We start from the raw sequence: 15,487 nt of genomic DNA, 5'->3' as shown, positions 1-15,487 counted from the left end.
TTGTCCTTAGTCTTGTCTTGTCTTGTTATGTTGTGTTAAATTGTGCTTTAGAGAATCTGAGTTTGGTTTTTAGGTGTTGAATTTTCTACTGTGATTTTATGATTATATTGTTTACATATAACTTTTTAATGTAACTGTATATAGTTCAAGCTCAGTATTTGGTTGTGACATGGTTTAATGATTTAATGAAAATTAGAAATAAAGAGTTTAAAAAAAATGCAAGTTCCAATAGCTTAAAAACTTTAAAAAGTGTTAACCCTTTTAGTTATGGTCTTTTACAGCAAAGCTGGCGAGTTTACATTCATTTTTGTGTAGTTACAGTAGTTGTTGTTGTTGAAAGATATTTCAGACAATTCAACCTGCCCTTTCACTAAAACAAAAAACATATTTTTATCAACCCAGCATCTCCAAAGCTTGACTATCTTATTGTGTATTCAAGTGAAACAATTACAAAAACTCCTACACAAACATATCTCTGTTTTTTTTTCTTTTTTTTTTCAGGAATCTTTCGGAACCCATCATGACCCACAAGCATCATCGAGAACTTGTGTTGGCTGCTAGTAAGATCAAATGTTCCATTTGTGTTTGTTTTTTTTTTTTTTTTTTTTTTTTACAAAAATGCTTCATGAAAGTTGTAAAGTTTACTGGTACATAATTTACAACTAGTGATACAATCAGGTTTTGATCTTAGCCAGTTTTAGATGCACCTCAAATGTGAACTTTGTTCTGAGAAGTTCCTAAAGTTAAAATGGAGTTGATAGCAAGCTGGTCTGGGTGTCAACCGTCAGTGCTCGGTCTCACATGCTCAATATTCTTGTTAAATGTCTCTCTCCCACTATTGGCTGTTTGTCAGATAAGCTTATTAGTGAGTGTTGTGAATGATCTTTTCCTGACTGTTGGAGCAGTAGTTTGTTGATGCCCAACACCCTCTGAGAACAGTCTCCTGTAGTAGAAGTGTGATGTCTAAGTTCTAGAAGAGTGTCTTCAGTCTCAAAAGGACTGTTAAGCATATCTCCTTTACATCAATGGTGTGCCTCACACAAGTAGAAATACAAATATTGTGCATTTGCATGGCAGAGTGAAAATGTGCAGGGCAAAAGACGGCGTACATGCGTGTACGCTGCCTTTTGACCGGCACATTTGCACTCTGCCATGAAGATGATTAAACCGCTCCCTGCTTTGCTCGCATGTAAGGCAGCATGTAAAATGAAACACTGTGCACATGATAGGCAGCGTTTAATTGTAATTGTAAATTCTGCCAGACATGTGAGTGTGGTAGACAGGTTTAATTGTAGAAGCTGCCTGCCTTGAGTGTATGGCATGCAGCGTTTGCAATGGATCCCTATGAAACCCACCTGCTTTATGCTGGCCCATAATCCCGGCACGCTCCATAGCGATCCTCAGCATTTGCACCACCATGAAATTGTCTCATCTACCATAAGTGTTCTGTCTCACAACGACAACAGTACTGTTTAGTACGTCTTCTCTCCCATTAGTGTTATGTGTCATCCTCACATTGGAGCTGCAAAGTGTGCCTTCTCTTCCTTCCACGCTATGCCTCACCGTTACAATAGAGATGTGAAACTACAACATTGGGGCTGAGGGTAAAATCAATAGATATTGTGCTGACATCCTGGGACACATGGCATTTTTCGGATTCGAGCAACATGTCTTCTTGCTCACTTAAAAGTTTGGTCACATCTTAGATCTCCACTTCACATATTAACAATATGGTGGCACTGCTTTTCATGGTTCAACCATACCACATCAGCTGTGACTCAGTTGGATAACACTCACACCCTCACAGGTACAATGATCGATCATATCCCTGTGCTCTAGCACATTGAAGCGTCTCATGTGCTAGATGGAATTACCAGTAACGATCTCTGACCCAAAGAAGCGGACAGATTCAAAGAAAATGGCATATTACTACTTTAATATTAGCATAAAATAAAGTATGGCAATCTGGCTAACAAAAAGCAGTAGTTCATGCACTCGCCACCAAATCTGAATATACAAAGGTTTTATACCTCGATATGCATCATCTATCATGTCATCCTACTTGGCAAACTGTAAAACATATTGAAGGGAGGGATTGGTTAAGGGAACATGTATACATATAAATATTATGTAAGTACTAACAATATTACCGGATGCCCCTTATCTGGTAGGCAGGCCTTAAACCACCTTTAAATACGTATAATACTTATTATAGCAGATGGCAGCGGGTTGTCCTATGCAATATTGTGTAGCATGTTGCTACATAGACCCTCTGATTGGTTGGCATGCTTGCCAACCTTGGACATTTGGCTCGTTGGCAACACATGAGCAAAACAAAACTCAGGTGCTGAGAGTAATGTCAGACTCCTCCCCACTTTCCCAATTATTCCATCATTTCTCATCGGTCCGGCCCTAAGCCAAGGCTTCTCCTTTGTATTTGGCCTCAAAGCCTGTTCTCTGTTCTGAGACATTCAAGGGTGTGTAGGTACACCATTATCTGCATTTGGGCTTAATGAATAGCCCTTGTTTTCGACTTCTGAATCACTTGTGATGAGACAACAAATTTGCCCATTTCGACCTTCTATTTATTGCTATTTGATTCAATTGAGCTGGGTGTCACTACCCTCCTTTGCCTCTGGAGACTTGCTCACTCCATCTTGCATAGGTTTTCCGCATCTTTAATTGACTAATACTTGGCTCTTGTAGATGTTTTCTACTTTGCTTAATCGAAGAGAAAAAAGGCTTAAGTGCATGGCTTGTCGGTTTGACTCCCCTTGTGCCTTGCAATTATACCTCGAAGTAGCATCCTTGATCCCCTGCCAATGGACTAATCTTTTTTTCTCACACAAAGCTGTTTATCCAGCATCTCCTGACTCTGCATCCCAGGTCTGTCTCTGAGGTAGCTTGATTGGTTTCAATACGAGTCCATCTTTCCATCTTTGCCGCCCTAGCCACGTTATGTTTTCCTCTGCAGCAAACTTATATATGTCTCGTCTACCTTGCGTTTCTGCGTATATACACTTATTAGTCAACAGGTTAATTTATCTTCTTTACATATATGATTTCTTTGTATTGTAGGGAAGGCATGGTATCAACAGTAAGACAGACACAGGTGACCACAGTTCAAGGTTTTTTATTGAACTTCAAAAAGGGTTGGAAAAACACCTATCTAAGCCTAACTCTATAGATGGGAGCAAGCTACGACCATCAAATAATAATAACACAGTCCTTGTGGTGTCTTGTCAAAATAAAAGGGCCTATAGTAATAAACCTATTGCCAATCCTTATCTATAAATACAAATAGTGTGGGAAACAGTGTTACGAAAAAGAAAGAATTGTTCCCAAAATTATATGTCCGGCTGTTGAGGCCGCTGGCCTCCCTTCCCCACTTTTTCAGCACAGGACAAGGTGGTACACTCAAGCTAACCACAGTCTTTGGCTTCTCTTGCATGAGGATACAGTTCAATCGTTCACATCAGGGCCTTCCGTGCCCAATTCTCTTTGCCTCTCAAAGTCTCTTCTTTCAGAGGGCCTGATGCGACAAACAAACAATAAGTTATTTCCCTCTTAGACTTTTTCAAGTACTCAGTTTCTCAGGCGATTCATTATTCACCTTAGATCCCCCTCAATCAGGATCAGATCCACTCGAATCCAATATTTGTAGGATTTCTACTTATCCAATTTCTTGGGTGTTTCACTGTTCACCCTGGAAAATTAGTCTCCCTCGGCCGGGCTCGGACCAATTAACTTTATAACACAAATTACTTTAACCAAAAGCTCTCCGCTGATCTCCCTCCGCTGGGCTTGGACCAACTTGATTCACTTTGTCATCAAACCTATTTACGTTATTAACATCAAAGACTTTCGACTGTGCACAGGATTTTACTTGACCCGTTGCAGGACCACTTCAGTTTAACAATTTTGCCACCTTTGAGTTGGATACCCCATTCCATCTTTCTTCGTCGAGGGGTGAGGGCAGGAGCCCCCCCAGCCCAGCAGAGGATCCAGGCTCCTAGCGAGCAACACGGACAGGGCCTGCCTGACCCTGTCCCCATACGGCGCCTGACTCGCCCATGCCGGGCGCGGCGCGAAACCGAGGCTGAGCCTCGATTACATCAGCTGGATCCGCCGGCAGGCGGATTCGCCGGCGGCCAGTCCGAAGGCCATACAAAGGCCTGTTCCTGCACCCCAGATCCCCCCCATTCCATCTTTCTTCGTCGAGGGGTGAGGGCAGGAGCCCCCCCAGCCCAGCAGAGGATCCAGGCTCCTAGCGAGCAACACGGACAGGGCCTGCCTGACCCTGTCCCCATACGGCGCCTGACTCGCCCATGCCGGGCGCGGCGCGGCGCGAAACCAAGGCTGAGCCTCGATTACATCAGCTGGATCCGCCGGCAGGCGGATTCGCCGGCGGCCAGTCCGAAGGCCATACAAAGGCCTGTTCCTGCGCCCCAGATCCCCCCATTCCATCTTTCTTCGTCGAGGGGTGAGGGCAGGAGCCCCCCCAGCCCAGCAGAGGATCCAGGCTCCTAGCGAGCAACACGGACAGGGCCTGCCTGACCCTGTCCCCATACGGCGCCTGACTCGCCCATGCCGGGCGCGGCGCGGCGCGAAACCGGGGCTGAGCCTCGATTACATCAGCTGGATCCGCCGGCAGGCGGATTCGCCGGCGGCCAGTCCGAAGGCCATACAAAGGCCTGTTCCTGCGCCTGTTACGCGCATGGAAGCGCGGCGTGGCCAACCCCCCTGCACATTTTTACTGTTCTCCAACCGATAGACTACCACTCGGACAATGAAAACGTACTGTAAGTACATGCCAGCACTGGAGAAACTACTGTATGTTTGTAATTTTAACCCCTTCTACTGAAATGTGCTCACGGTCTTTAATACTGGTCGCCTACAGACCACATTAGACTGCTGTATTGTGCCCTTTGGTCGCCTACAGACCACATTAGACTGCTGTATTGTGCCCTTTGGTCGCCTACAGACCACATTAGACTGCTGTATTGTGCCCTTTGGTCGCCTGCAGACCACATTAGACTGCTGTATTGTGCCCTTTGGTCGCCTACAGACCACATTAGACTGCTGTATTGTGCCCTTTGGTCGCCTGCAGACCACATTAGACTGCTGTATTGTGCCCAGGATCACCTACAGACTACATTAGACTGCCGTATTGTGCCCTTTGGTCGCATACAGACCACTTTGAGGAATTAGCGCTGTGCCTTATGGTTGCAGCTTGCCCCGACACTAATCCAATATGCAAACTTGGTTGCCCCTCATCATGTTCCCGTTCTGCATTCTCCCCAACCACACACCCTGCTTGGCCCACTACTACTGGCCCCATAATAACGGTCTCAGCAAGCCGGCATGCCCCCGGCATCACCCTATCCCATGTCCTACACCGTTCCTTCCCTCTACTCCCCCATTCCCAAACAGCGCAAGTCTTATTCCTAGGACCTATCTGAATACCATCAAGCATCATGCTATCAGCCCTGATCCAATCTCACATGTATTGCCCACAGCAGAGTCACCTCACCACAGCCATACCGAAAAATTCTCTAACCCCGTGACAGGTGTAGCAAGACACTTCCGATCAAGGTCTCGTACCTTCAACCACCCCAACCCAGTCAAATATGAACACACACCTCCCAAACAAATTAGGCCCAGAGTACCTCCCCCTCATCAAAACCATACTCCTAGCCAGAAACCCAACACTACTTCCAAACCAGCTCCGGACACCCCCAATAAATTACTATCCACCTTTAAAGGAGCGCTTATCAATGCCCGCTCCTTAGGGGCGCATGCTATAGAAGTTCACGACCTCATTATGGAATCACAGCTCGACATACTAGTAGTCACAGAGTCCTGGCTCCATCAAGCATCAGGTCCACTACTAACTCTGGCAATCCCATCCGACTACACCATATTCAGAACAGATAGGACCCACTCACAAGGAGGCGGTGTTGCTATTATAGCCAAGACTAAATTACAGCTTAGATCTTGTCCCATTGAAAGTATTGAAGGGTATGAAACATTACTCGTAAAATTTCCCATAAATGCCAAAACTACTATTAATTTAATAGTAATTTATAGAGCACCTAGCCCCAACAACCACCCAGAGACTGAAATTCCGTTGCTATTAGCTCCACTAATAAAACCTAGCTCGAAATACATCATCCTGGGCGACCTTAACCTAGGTTTCAATGACAGCCAAGATGCCAAAGCAGAATCACTGCACTCCGCCCTGAAGGACATGGGTTTCAGCCAACTAGTTAATGCACCCACACATATCAAAGGCAGGACTCTTGATTGGATTCTCTCCCTTAATACCCCCGTAACCATTGAGGTCATCTCCCCTCTTACTTGGACCGATCACCATAACATTGTATTTACAATCAATCCCTCCGAACCCACACAAAAGAAACCTAAAACTATGATTACCTATGAAACTAGAAACGCCCGCAAACTCACGCCAGAAAACTTCACGCCGCCTCTTTCAAAAATCCTAGCTTCTACCTCGATCACCAGTGACAACCCCTGTCTCCTAGCAGACATATATCACAACTGCCTCACTGCAACCATTAATGCTATAGCACCGCTCACCACCAAGGCAAAACGCTCAGACAAGCGATCTAGCTTCTGGTTCAATGATGATCTTATCGCCCTCAGAAGAACCAAACGTGCGTGTGAACATGCCTACAGAAAGCATCCTACTGCAGAGGCAGAAAAAGCATACCAAGAAATAAACAAAACCTATAAAACAGCTACTATTACCTACAAATCTAATGCGTATAATAATAGGATCAGCAATGCTACTTCAGATACCAAGGAATTATTTGCCATTCTAAAAGAATTGGAAAACCCCACTCCAGCCATTAACCCAACCATCCCCAGCAAGGAATGGTGCACCACTATACAAGACGCACTAACAGCCAAAATTGAACTACTCCAAATAAAATTCACATCCAAAAAACAATCACTAGCCAACAAACCTGCCCTCCTTAACCTAAATCGACCACATCAGGAATTCACCAGCGCCCCATTCCATTTCACACCAGTATCCCAAAATGTAGTGTTTGACACCATCGCCAAACTTAAAGCCTCCAACTGCAAAGGCGATTCTGTCCCCGCATCAGTAGTCAAATCCTGCGCTCACACCCTCACCCCCATTATCACCAACTTCGTCAACGCATCCTTCAATACTAACCTAGTACCAGCTAGCATTAAAGAAGCCTGGGTCACCCCTCTCCTGAAAAAACCTACCCTAGACCCCACTGTGCCCACTAATTACAGGCCAATAACAATTGTCCCATTTCTCCTCAAAATATTGGATAAATTAGCATACAACCAAGTCCAAACTCACCTCGAACAAAACCACCTCCTTGGCACGAGGCAATCAGGCTTCCGCCCCAACCATAGCACAGAAACGGCGCTCCTTGACTTAAAAATCCAGATGGATACCATCAGATACTCAGGGAAACTCTGCATCCTCCTCCTACTCGATCTCTCCGCAGCGTTTGATTTAGTAGACCATAATAAACTGTGCGCCACACTAGCGAATGACTTCAACTTCTTCACCGAAGCTACTACCTGGATCAAATCCTTTCTTGCTGACCGTACCTCCAGGGTCGCCATAGGTAAACAAGCCGCCAACCCCATCATAGTACCCATTGGTGTCCCCCAAGGTTCCTGTCTCTCACCAACATTATACAATGCATACACTAAACTCCTCTTCTCAGCGCTAGACGACATGGGTGTCATCTACACCAACTTTGCAGATGACACCCAGATCCTCATCCCTTTATCGGGAGACTACACTCAAGACACCGACACTATCAACAAAATATATGCCATAATCCAAAATTGGATGGCACTAAATAGCCTCTGTCTCAATGATGAGAAGACTGAGATTCTCATTGTGGGCTCCCAATCCAAAATAGAAGCCTTACATCCTGATTACTCATCCATCAACATTGATGGCACAAACATATCAGTACTCAAACAAGTGAAAACACTAGGTGTCTACCTTGATGCCAACCTCACCATGACCAAGCACATCAACGCCCTCTCTTCCTCTACATCCTACACCGCAAAACTTATTGCTCTCAGTCGCCAATTCTTGACACCCACCAATTGTATCACGCTGGCAAGAGCTTTAATCTTATCCAGGCTCGACTACTGCAACGTACTCTACCTGGGTACCTCAAAAGCCAATCTAAACAAACTACAGCTCATCCAAAATAAAGCCCTTCGGGCGGCCCTTGGAATAAGGAAGTCAGATCATATCTCAAATATTAGAAGAAACCATCACTGGCTCCCCATCAAAGCCAGGGTCACATTCAAAGCTCTGTGCATCACATTCAAATGCATCTACTCATGTGTCCCCATCTACCTCAACCACGCCATCACCAGAAAAGTATCTAAGAGGCCCCTCAGATCTAACAGTCAATTACTCCTAGCTATCCCCCGCTACAAGACAACCAAGGCAGGAGGCAGTAGTTTCCAATACCTCGCACCCACATATTGGAACACTCTTCCCCTCCCCATCAAAAATGAGCAAACATTCTCAGGTTTCAAGAAATCCCTGAAAACGTGGCTATTTAACCAAGACTAAAAAATCCCCCTCCATGCTTCAGGAAATGTCATTGTACTGAAACCCTGCATTTAATGTCTTCGTGTATGATTATTTTGTATTCACATGCACTGCGCCCGATTGGCAAAGTCCAAGAAATGTTTTAACCAAGCTGTCTGTAACATCGCCGTGGTACCCAAGGGTTTGGGCGAGTAATAAATGCAATAAATAAATAAAATAAATAAATAAATACCTTACAGAGATTTTTGAATAAGCACACAGGTGGTGCCAGACCACTCTGTCGAAGGTATCGTATCTTGGCTTCAAAGTTCAATCACTCATCTGTTGTTCAATTTTGCTCACTTTGATTACCACATATGCTTCATACACTGCTCGCTTCAGCTTTCACTATACAATGTTTCCGCTTGCAACCTTGGCTTCAACACAGACCGGTTTGGTATCTGTCTCCCAACTCACCGGCTGTGCTGTCTTCACTGGTGCTGCTTTGTTGTAGGAGTCCAGGGCAGTGCCAATAGGGGCAAGCAATTCTCCCTGCATTGACTATCAACGCGAGAGAGCCCTGGGTACCTCTGACACACACTGCAGGATTCTTCCGCCTTGATTCCTGGTCTTACGTTTCCTATTCTGGAAGGTTCATAACATTAACGGTCTCTCGTTGAAAAGGTCAAGGGCACGTCGCTCCTTGCAATCCTCTTCGCTCTTGCCATCTTTTGCCTTGTATTAAATTGCCAACTTGGAACTGCTGCTTCCTTGTGTGCTTTGCCTTGCTCAGAGTGTGCCCTTTTATCCATGTGGGGAAGTGTAATGGAAGTCAGGTGTGTGGAATGGTCAGTATTTGCCTGACCCTGCCTGACCATTGTATTGGGACATGTCAGGTAAACGGCTCAGGTGTTATTCCATTTTCTCTCACAGTGAGCTGTCTGTAAAAAAGTGTTTGTGTTGGGAAAGGTGGGGGGGGGGTTGGTTCCTAAGTACACTACCTGATAGGATTGGGTAAAGGTGTTACAGGGAAGGGATACTGTGTCTCGCCATCCGGCCTCCCACTACCTGAAGACCCCTCACTTAGGTTATTCTCCCGCACTGGTCCACCCCCAGGAACTGGATCCAAAAGTGATGGCCATGTCCAGGCCACCTGGATGACAGATCGCCAGGGACTAGCGGGTGAGACACCTTCAGGTTTCTCACAGCATCTTGATTACATGTGTCTCTTGTTACTTCAGTTACAACTTTATTGTTTCAGTATTTGCAAATCATTTCAATGCGTCTCAGTATCTTCCCTCCATGATGCCATTCTGCTCTTATCAGATTTCACTTATAGCTCTATGATGTCTAATGGTGTGGGCAGACATCCTTCCATCCCCTCAGTGCAAGGGTATATTTGATACTGTTGTCTGAGTGCATTTCATCTTTCATACACTCGATGCAGTATTGGGATTATACCTGTTGTCCAACATGGGGCTATTCTCCTGCTGTTCCAATAACAATCCGCTGCTGCCTTTACCACAAAAATCACAAAAGCAGTAAAACCCCACCTATCGCCAAGCAACCTCCTTAACATCTCTAGAGCTACAATTGGCTATCTGTGACTACTGTAACATCCTTCTCAAAGGCACTTCTGCTAATAACATCAACAAACTACAGATTGCACAAAACAGCGCCCTCAGAGCTGCCCTCTGCATCCCTAAGAGAGAGCACATCTCACAGGCAAGAAAGGATGCCAACTGGCTCCCTATCAAAGAACGCATAACATTCAAAGCCCTCACCATCACACACAAATGCCTCGCCCAGACCGCCTCAGCCTACCTAGTAGACAGAATACACCAGGCTCTGGCCCACAGACCCAAACATGACCAATACTCTCACCTGCTCTCTGTTCCAGCGTTCAACAGAGCTAAAGCTGGCGGCATCAGCTTTGAAGTACTAGCACCAATAGCCTGGAACGTGCTTCCCCTCAGCCTAAGAAGCGAATAATCTCTCAGTGTTCACAAAGCTGCTTAAAACAAAGCTATTTAACCAATACTTTCTACAAATGTACTGTCTCCACACTGTTCCACTGTAACCTCGGAACACCCTCTCAACACTGCCACTGAACATGTACTACTGTATCATTGCCATGTATTTTAAGTAAACCTTCTGTAACAGCGCCACAATGCCTCTGGGTCACTGGGCGCTTTATAAATTCAAAGAAATAAATAAATACATATGATGGAGGTGAGGGGGTGGGAGCTAGGAATGATGTGTCCATCTGCTCCTCTACATTCCCCCCTCTGGTCAAGTCCTCAACCACCTCCTCTTCTTCAATCTTCTTCATCTTCTCTTCATATCTAGGTGTCTTTGGTATCCATATTTTCATCACCCCCCTCAGGTCACCTGCATTCTTTATCTGTTCATCCACACTCCAGGTCATGTGGCAGAATTCCCCAGTTGGTTAACAGAATACCCAACGTTCTACATATTTCTTGTGATCCTTAGGGTAGTAGAACATTGTTCCTGGGGGTGCCATGGCCCTTTTCTTTATGTTGTCATGGGTAGTGTCTTCAGTATGTGATGTATGGTCTCCATTCACATCAATCATTATCTTCATCCCAGCAACTTTCTTGGTAGTTTTTTGGTATTGCCCTTAAAGGAACCTTATGAGGCAGAATTCTAGCAATACCAACACTAGTATTGCTCCAAGTAGTTTGAAGGCATTTGCCAGCCAAGTTCGAATCCACAAAAACAGAGACGAAAACCACTCCTCTCCTGCTGTCTCATCAACTTTATCCTCCATCTTCGTATGCAGTGTTGTCAATATAGTTATTGCTTCTGTGAAGGTTCCGTTTTCTCCATCATAGGAAGGTATGAATGTACAGCAGGATGGCCTGACCTTGGCACAAATGCCACCTTCCATTGCTGTAATTAGATCTAGGACACACCTGTTCTGGAGGGTCATAAGCCTAATGTTACACAGATCGTTTGCAGCAGCTCCCATGGTGATCTGCAGCCACTTGGCATTCACTGAAGTCCTGGTATAAATATAGATGTCATTATCATTGCCGTCTGGCTGAATAATTTATGCTAATCTGGTATGTTATTATAGGCCTCTATTGACTTTGATGAGAAAACATTTTCACTTTTCAATCGGTGGAGGTTAAGAAACCTTTTCCTTCTCTGGTGTTAATCCATTTTTGGAAATTGTTTAATATTGAGATCACTTTGAGGAATCACTAATGCAGGAACGTGTATGACCAAAAGGGAGCATACTACATTTTTATGCAGCTGCATGTAAGCTCTGGATCCACAGGCCAAATATTGATCCACCAGCACAGCAATACCTCCATTCCTGGTACTTCAAGCAACTGCTTACATCCTTTATTTTCTCCAACTAGAACCAGGCCTTCATTCTTGATGAATTGTCTAGTGGTGGTATAGATGCTGGTCCTGCTTCAATGTCAACCCATATTTTTTTAGCTTGGAGTACTTGGCCCATGACTCTAAACACATGTCATTTACTATTTGCACTATGCTTACTGGTTCCTTCTTCACTAAGTGTGCAGGGCAAGATAACATTCCTTCTTCCCATCCTGTATTGGTAGCACAACTCGTCCATACACAAATAGCTGAGGTCTCTATCAACATCATGGTACTCCTAATCTTTCCACTATATCTAAGCATTCCATCCTCTTCATGTCAACAACCTTTATTCCTTTATTCGTTCTTCAATCTGGGATGTATACATATGTGTTTTGCTTGTCTAACCTATTCCTTTCTCCATCCTTTGTGTTTTCACATAAGTATTTTCATATGGAAATGTTCCCCTTGATCGCCATTATAGGGTTGCCAATCTTCATTCAAATTGGCCTCAAGTTGTGCACACTGCTAGATGACTAAAGCACTTCTTATCATGTTCAGACATTTCTTTTTCACTAAATGTTATGGCTTCATACATGGCACAGGGGATGAGAAAACGCACGTAGCAGCTTTCATCTGACTTTCTCGCTCCCACCTCCTTCATGTGCTGGTACGATGGGTTATTCTTTAAGTTAGCTGAATTATCGACATATGTATTTTTGCCTTCATGATCTTCCCCAACATCTCTTTGCAGTCGAATTATTGGATTAGAAAAATTAGGGAAGATGCTGTTTGTGCTTTTGTTAGGGATCATTGTTTAATTGTACCCCACTCTATCTGCATTTGTAATCATTATGTATCTAAATGCCATAATAATGAGGAAGAAAATACAAATCATAAGACAAAATGAAATCACAATTACCATTCCACAAAAACTCAACATTCTTGATGGTAGTGAGTCTCTCATATTTTGGAACCTTCCCATTTTGTTTTAAATTAAATTTGTAATTGTTTTATCCTCCGTACTCACACATTTATATCAAGAACTGTAAAATAATTGGCACAATAATTCAGAAAATAATATGACTGTTTTTAGCATTGCCAAGAAACACTATAATGTCCACGTTATCTTATCAAATCTGGGTCGACTGTCCTATGTAGGTGAAAACAGCATACAAGAACATGTGCAATGTTATTATGATGGTTAGCGTAGACTTTTGGCTCTGGTGCATCAACAAATTGTTCCTGTTACCTTTCCAAACAAGTTCCAGGATAGCTGTAAATCCATTCATTCCTTATTTGATTGAAGACATTTTATTTCAAGTGTTTTTTATTATTCCATAAAGTTTTTCTTTGCTCTTGGTTGCTGTTCTTGTCTGCATGCGTAGAACTTCTTCTCGTGCTTCACTGTCAGTAGATGCAGGATGGCTCCAGGTTTCTCCCTTGTACGGTTTGATGTTGTGCACATGGAGCCAGGGTTGCCTTCCTTGTGGCTTGATAGCTGTGGGAGTAACTGCTTCCACCTCGTAGGGTCCCGCGAAGCGGGGTTTATTCCAAGTGAAGACACATTTCCGTATCAGCACCTGGTTCCTTGGATATAAGATGGGTTGTTTTAGGAGGCTTGTTCAGTTGACTGGCTTTCTTCTTCAATCCTCTTTGACCCCTCCCTCCGGTTCTTCATCTGTTAAGAAATAAAAGAGACACTAGCGGTCATAGTTGCGAAATAATCATGCATCTCCTCACCTAATGTCTTCGCTATAATGTGGGCATTAGTTTCTGCCCTAGTTGGAGGAGAAAGAGGTGTTCTCATTCGGTGTCCAGTCACAAAATCATGAGGAGTTAAGTGGCGATCTGAGCCAGGTTGATTGCGCAATGCATATAGCGCAAGGGCTAGGCATTGTTATCACCCCTTCTTTAACTGATTTTAATTTTAGCTATCCTCTCGTTAAGTAATCCATTTAAAAAGTTCACAAATTCCATTTGCCTATGGGTGATAGGCAGGAAAGAACTTGTGTTTTATCCCTAATAAAAGAGTGACACACAAGGAACTTGACGGCACATGTGGCATAAGTGTACATACATTGACCTGCCTTGATCCATCTAGAAAAGGGACACACCACGATCAACATGTACCTATATCCATTGCTTGTCTGCAACATATCCACAAAATCTATATGTAGATGCTGAAATGGGCCATTGGGTCTAAGGATTGCTGCTCTCACTGTTCGCAAAGTGTGCCCTGCAGTATATTTATAGCACACAAGGCAAGTCACAATAAAGTGTGCCACACGTTCTAACAAATTTGGTGAAAACTAAACTTGTGCAATTGTAGTAGCAAGACTCTCGAGTCATATGCGCGGGGTAGTGAAGCTGCTCCAACACTACCCTCAATATTGCTAGAGGCATCACTGGCTTTCCAGTGCTATCCTGATTGCCTCAGTGGGAGATAAAGAACAACCCTGTGTTCTCCATAAATCTTGATCCTCCTGTGAGGCTCGACCTTGTATTTCAATTTACTGAACAATAGATGACAGCATGTTAAACCCCTCCTTTACTGCATCGTCCTGTCATTTGCTTAACACTTCTAAGTTCGAAATCAGAAATATTTGAGAAATAAGCTGCATTTTTGGCTTCTAAGTCTGCGCCTTTGTTCCCGCGAGAAATCATGTCTGTTCTTTTAGTATGCTCTGCACACTTTTTGACCGTGATTGTCAATGGGAGTCTCAGCGCCTCAATAAGCTTATCCAATAGGGCCGCATGTTGCACTGGTGTGCTCTCTGCGTGGAAGAAGCCCCTCCTTTTCCAGCATGACAAAACTGCATGTACAGTTGACGTCACACAAGCAGTGTCAGAGTACACGTCACTTCCTCATCCTCATATCTTTGGAGTACAGCGATAAGCGCCACTAATTCTGCAGCCTTTGCTGAGCAATGCGAAGACATTATCATGCTTGTAACTACTTTGAATTCACCATCTCGGTTCAGCCTTACAACTGCTGATCCAGTATGCCTTTAGCCAGTTGTTTGATACATTTTTGAAGGACCATCAGTAAAGAGAACTCCCCCCCCCTCCAAGATTAACACAGGGAATGCCATCATAAAATTCAGCATACATTGTGCAGCCATGTACATAATAATCCTCCCCTATTGGTTCTGCTATGAATGTTGCTGTATTCACTATTCTGCACCTAACAGTTTTGATCGCAGGGTTCGAGATAATTACTTTGTACCCTGATGCTCTTTTGACTTTCTCTAGAATGGCAAAACATGCATGCTCAACCAACAATGTTACTGAACTCCCCATTGTAATACTTGAATCTTTTTCAATTTCAAATGCAGCAGCAGCTAAAGATCACAAGGGTAATGCCTATTCATAACTGGATCTGAAATCGCACTATAGTAAGCCCATGGTTTGTGTCCATGTCTGATGTTGTTTTCTGTGTGAGAACTGCTGTCATGACTTCTCCATTTGAATGAGAAAATAGGTTGCATTCCTCATGATAACCTGGAATTCCTAGCACAGACACTGTACTGACTGCCTTTTTTAATTCCTCAAATCCTTCAGTCT

The 15,487-nt window shown here is 44.0% G+C and overlaps 1 protein-coding gene across 1 annotated transcript in view; it reads left to right on the top strand.

Moving 5' to 3' along the window:
* OPHN1 (oligophrenin 1) overlaps positions 1-15,487 on the top strand; it is a 733,935-nt gene that overhangs the window by 555,990 nt on the left and 162,458 nt on the right. Inside the window, exon 16 of the mRNA XM_069612518.1 lies at positions 502-560. Coding sequence (XP_069468619.1) covers positions 502-560 — 59 coding nt within the window. The remainder of the gene's footprint in view (positions 1-501; positions 561-15,487) is intronic.

This window comes from Ambystoma mexicanum, chromosome 5p (assembly GCF_040938575.1).
Source record: "Ambystoma mexicanum isolate Mex_15411 chromosome 5p, UKY_AmexF1_1, whole genome shotgun sequence".
Lineage (NCBI taxonomy): Eukaryota > Metazoa > Chordata > Amphibia > Caudata > Ambystomatidae > Ambystoma > Ambystoma mexicanum.
The sequence above is the reverse complement of the archived record's forward strand: the minus strand, read 5'-3'. Positions and strand labels throughout refer to the sequence as shown.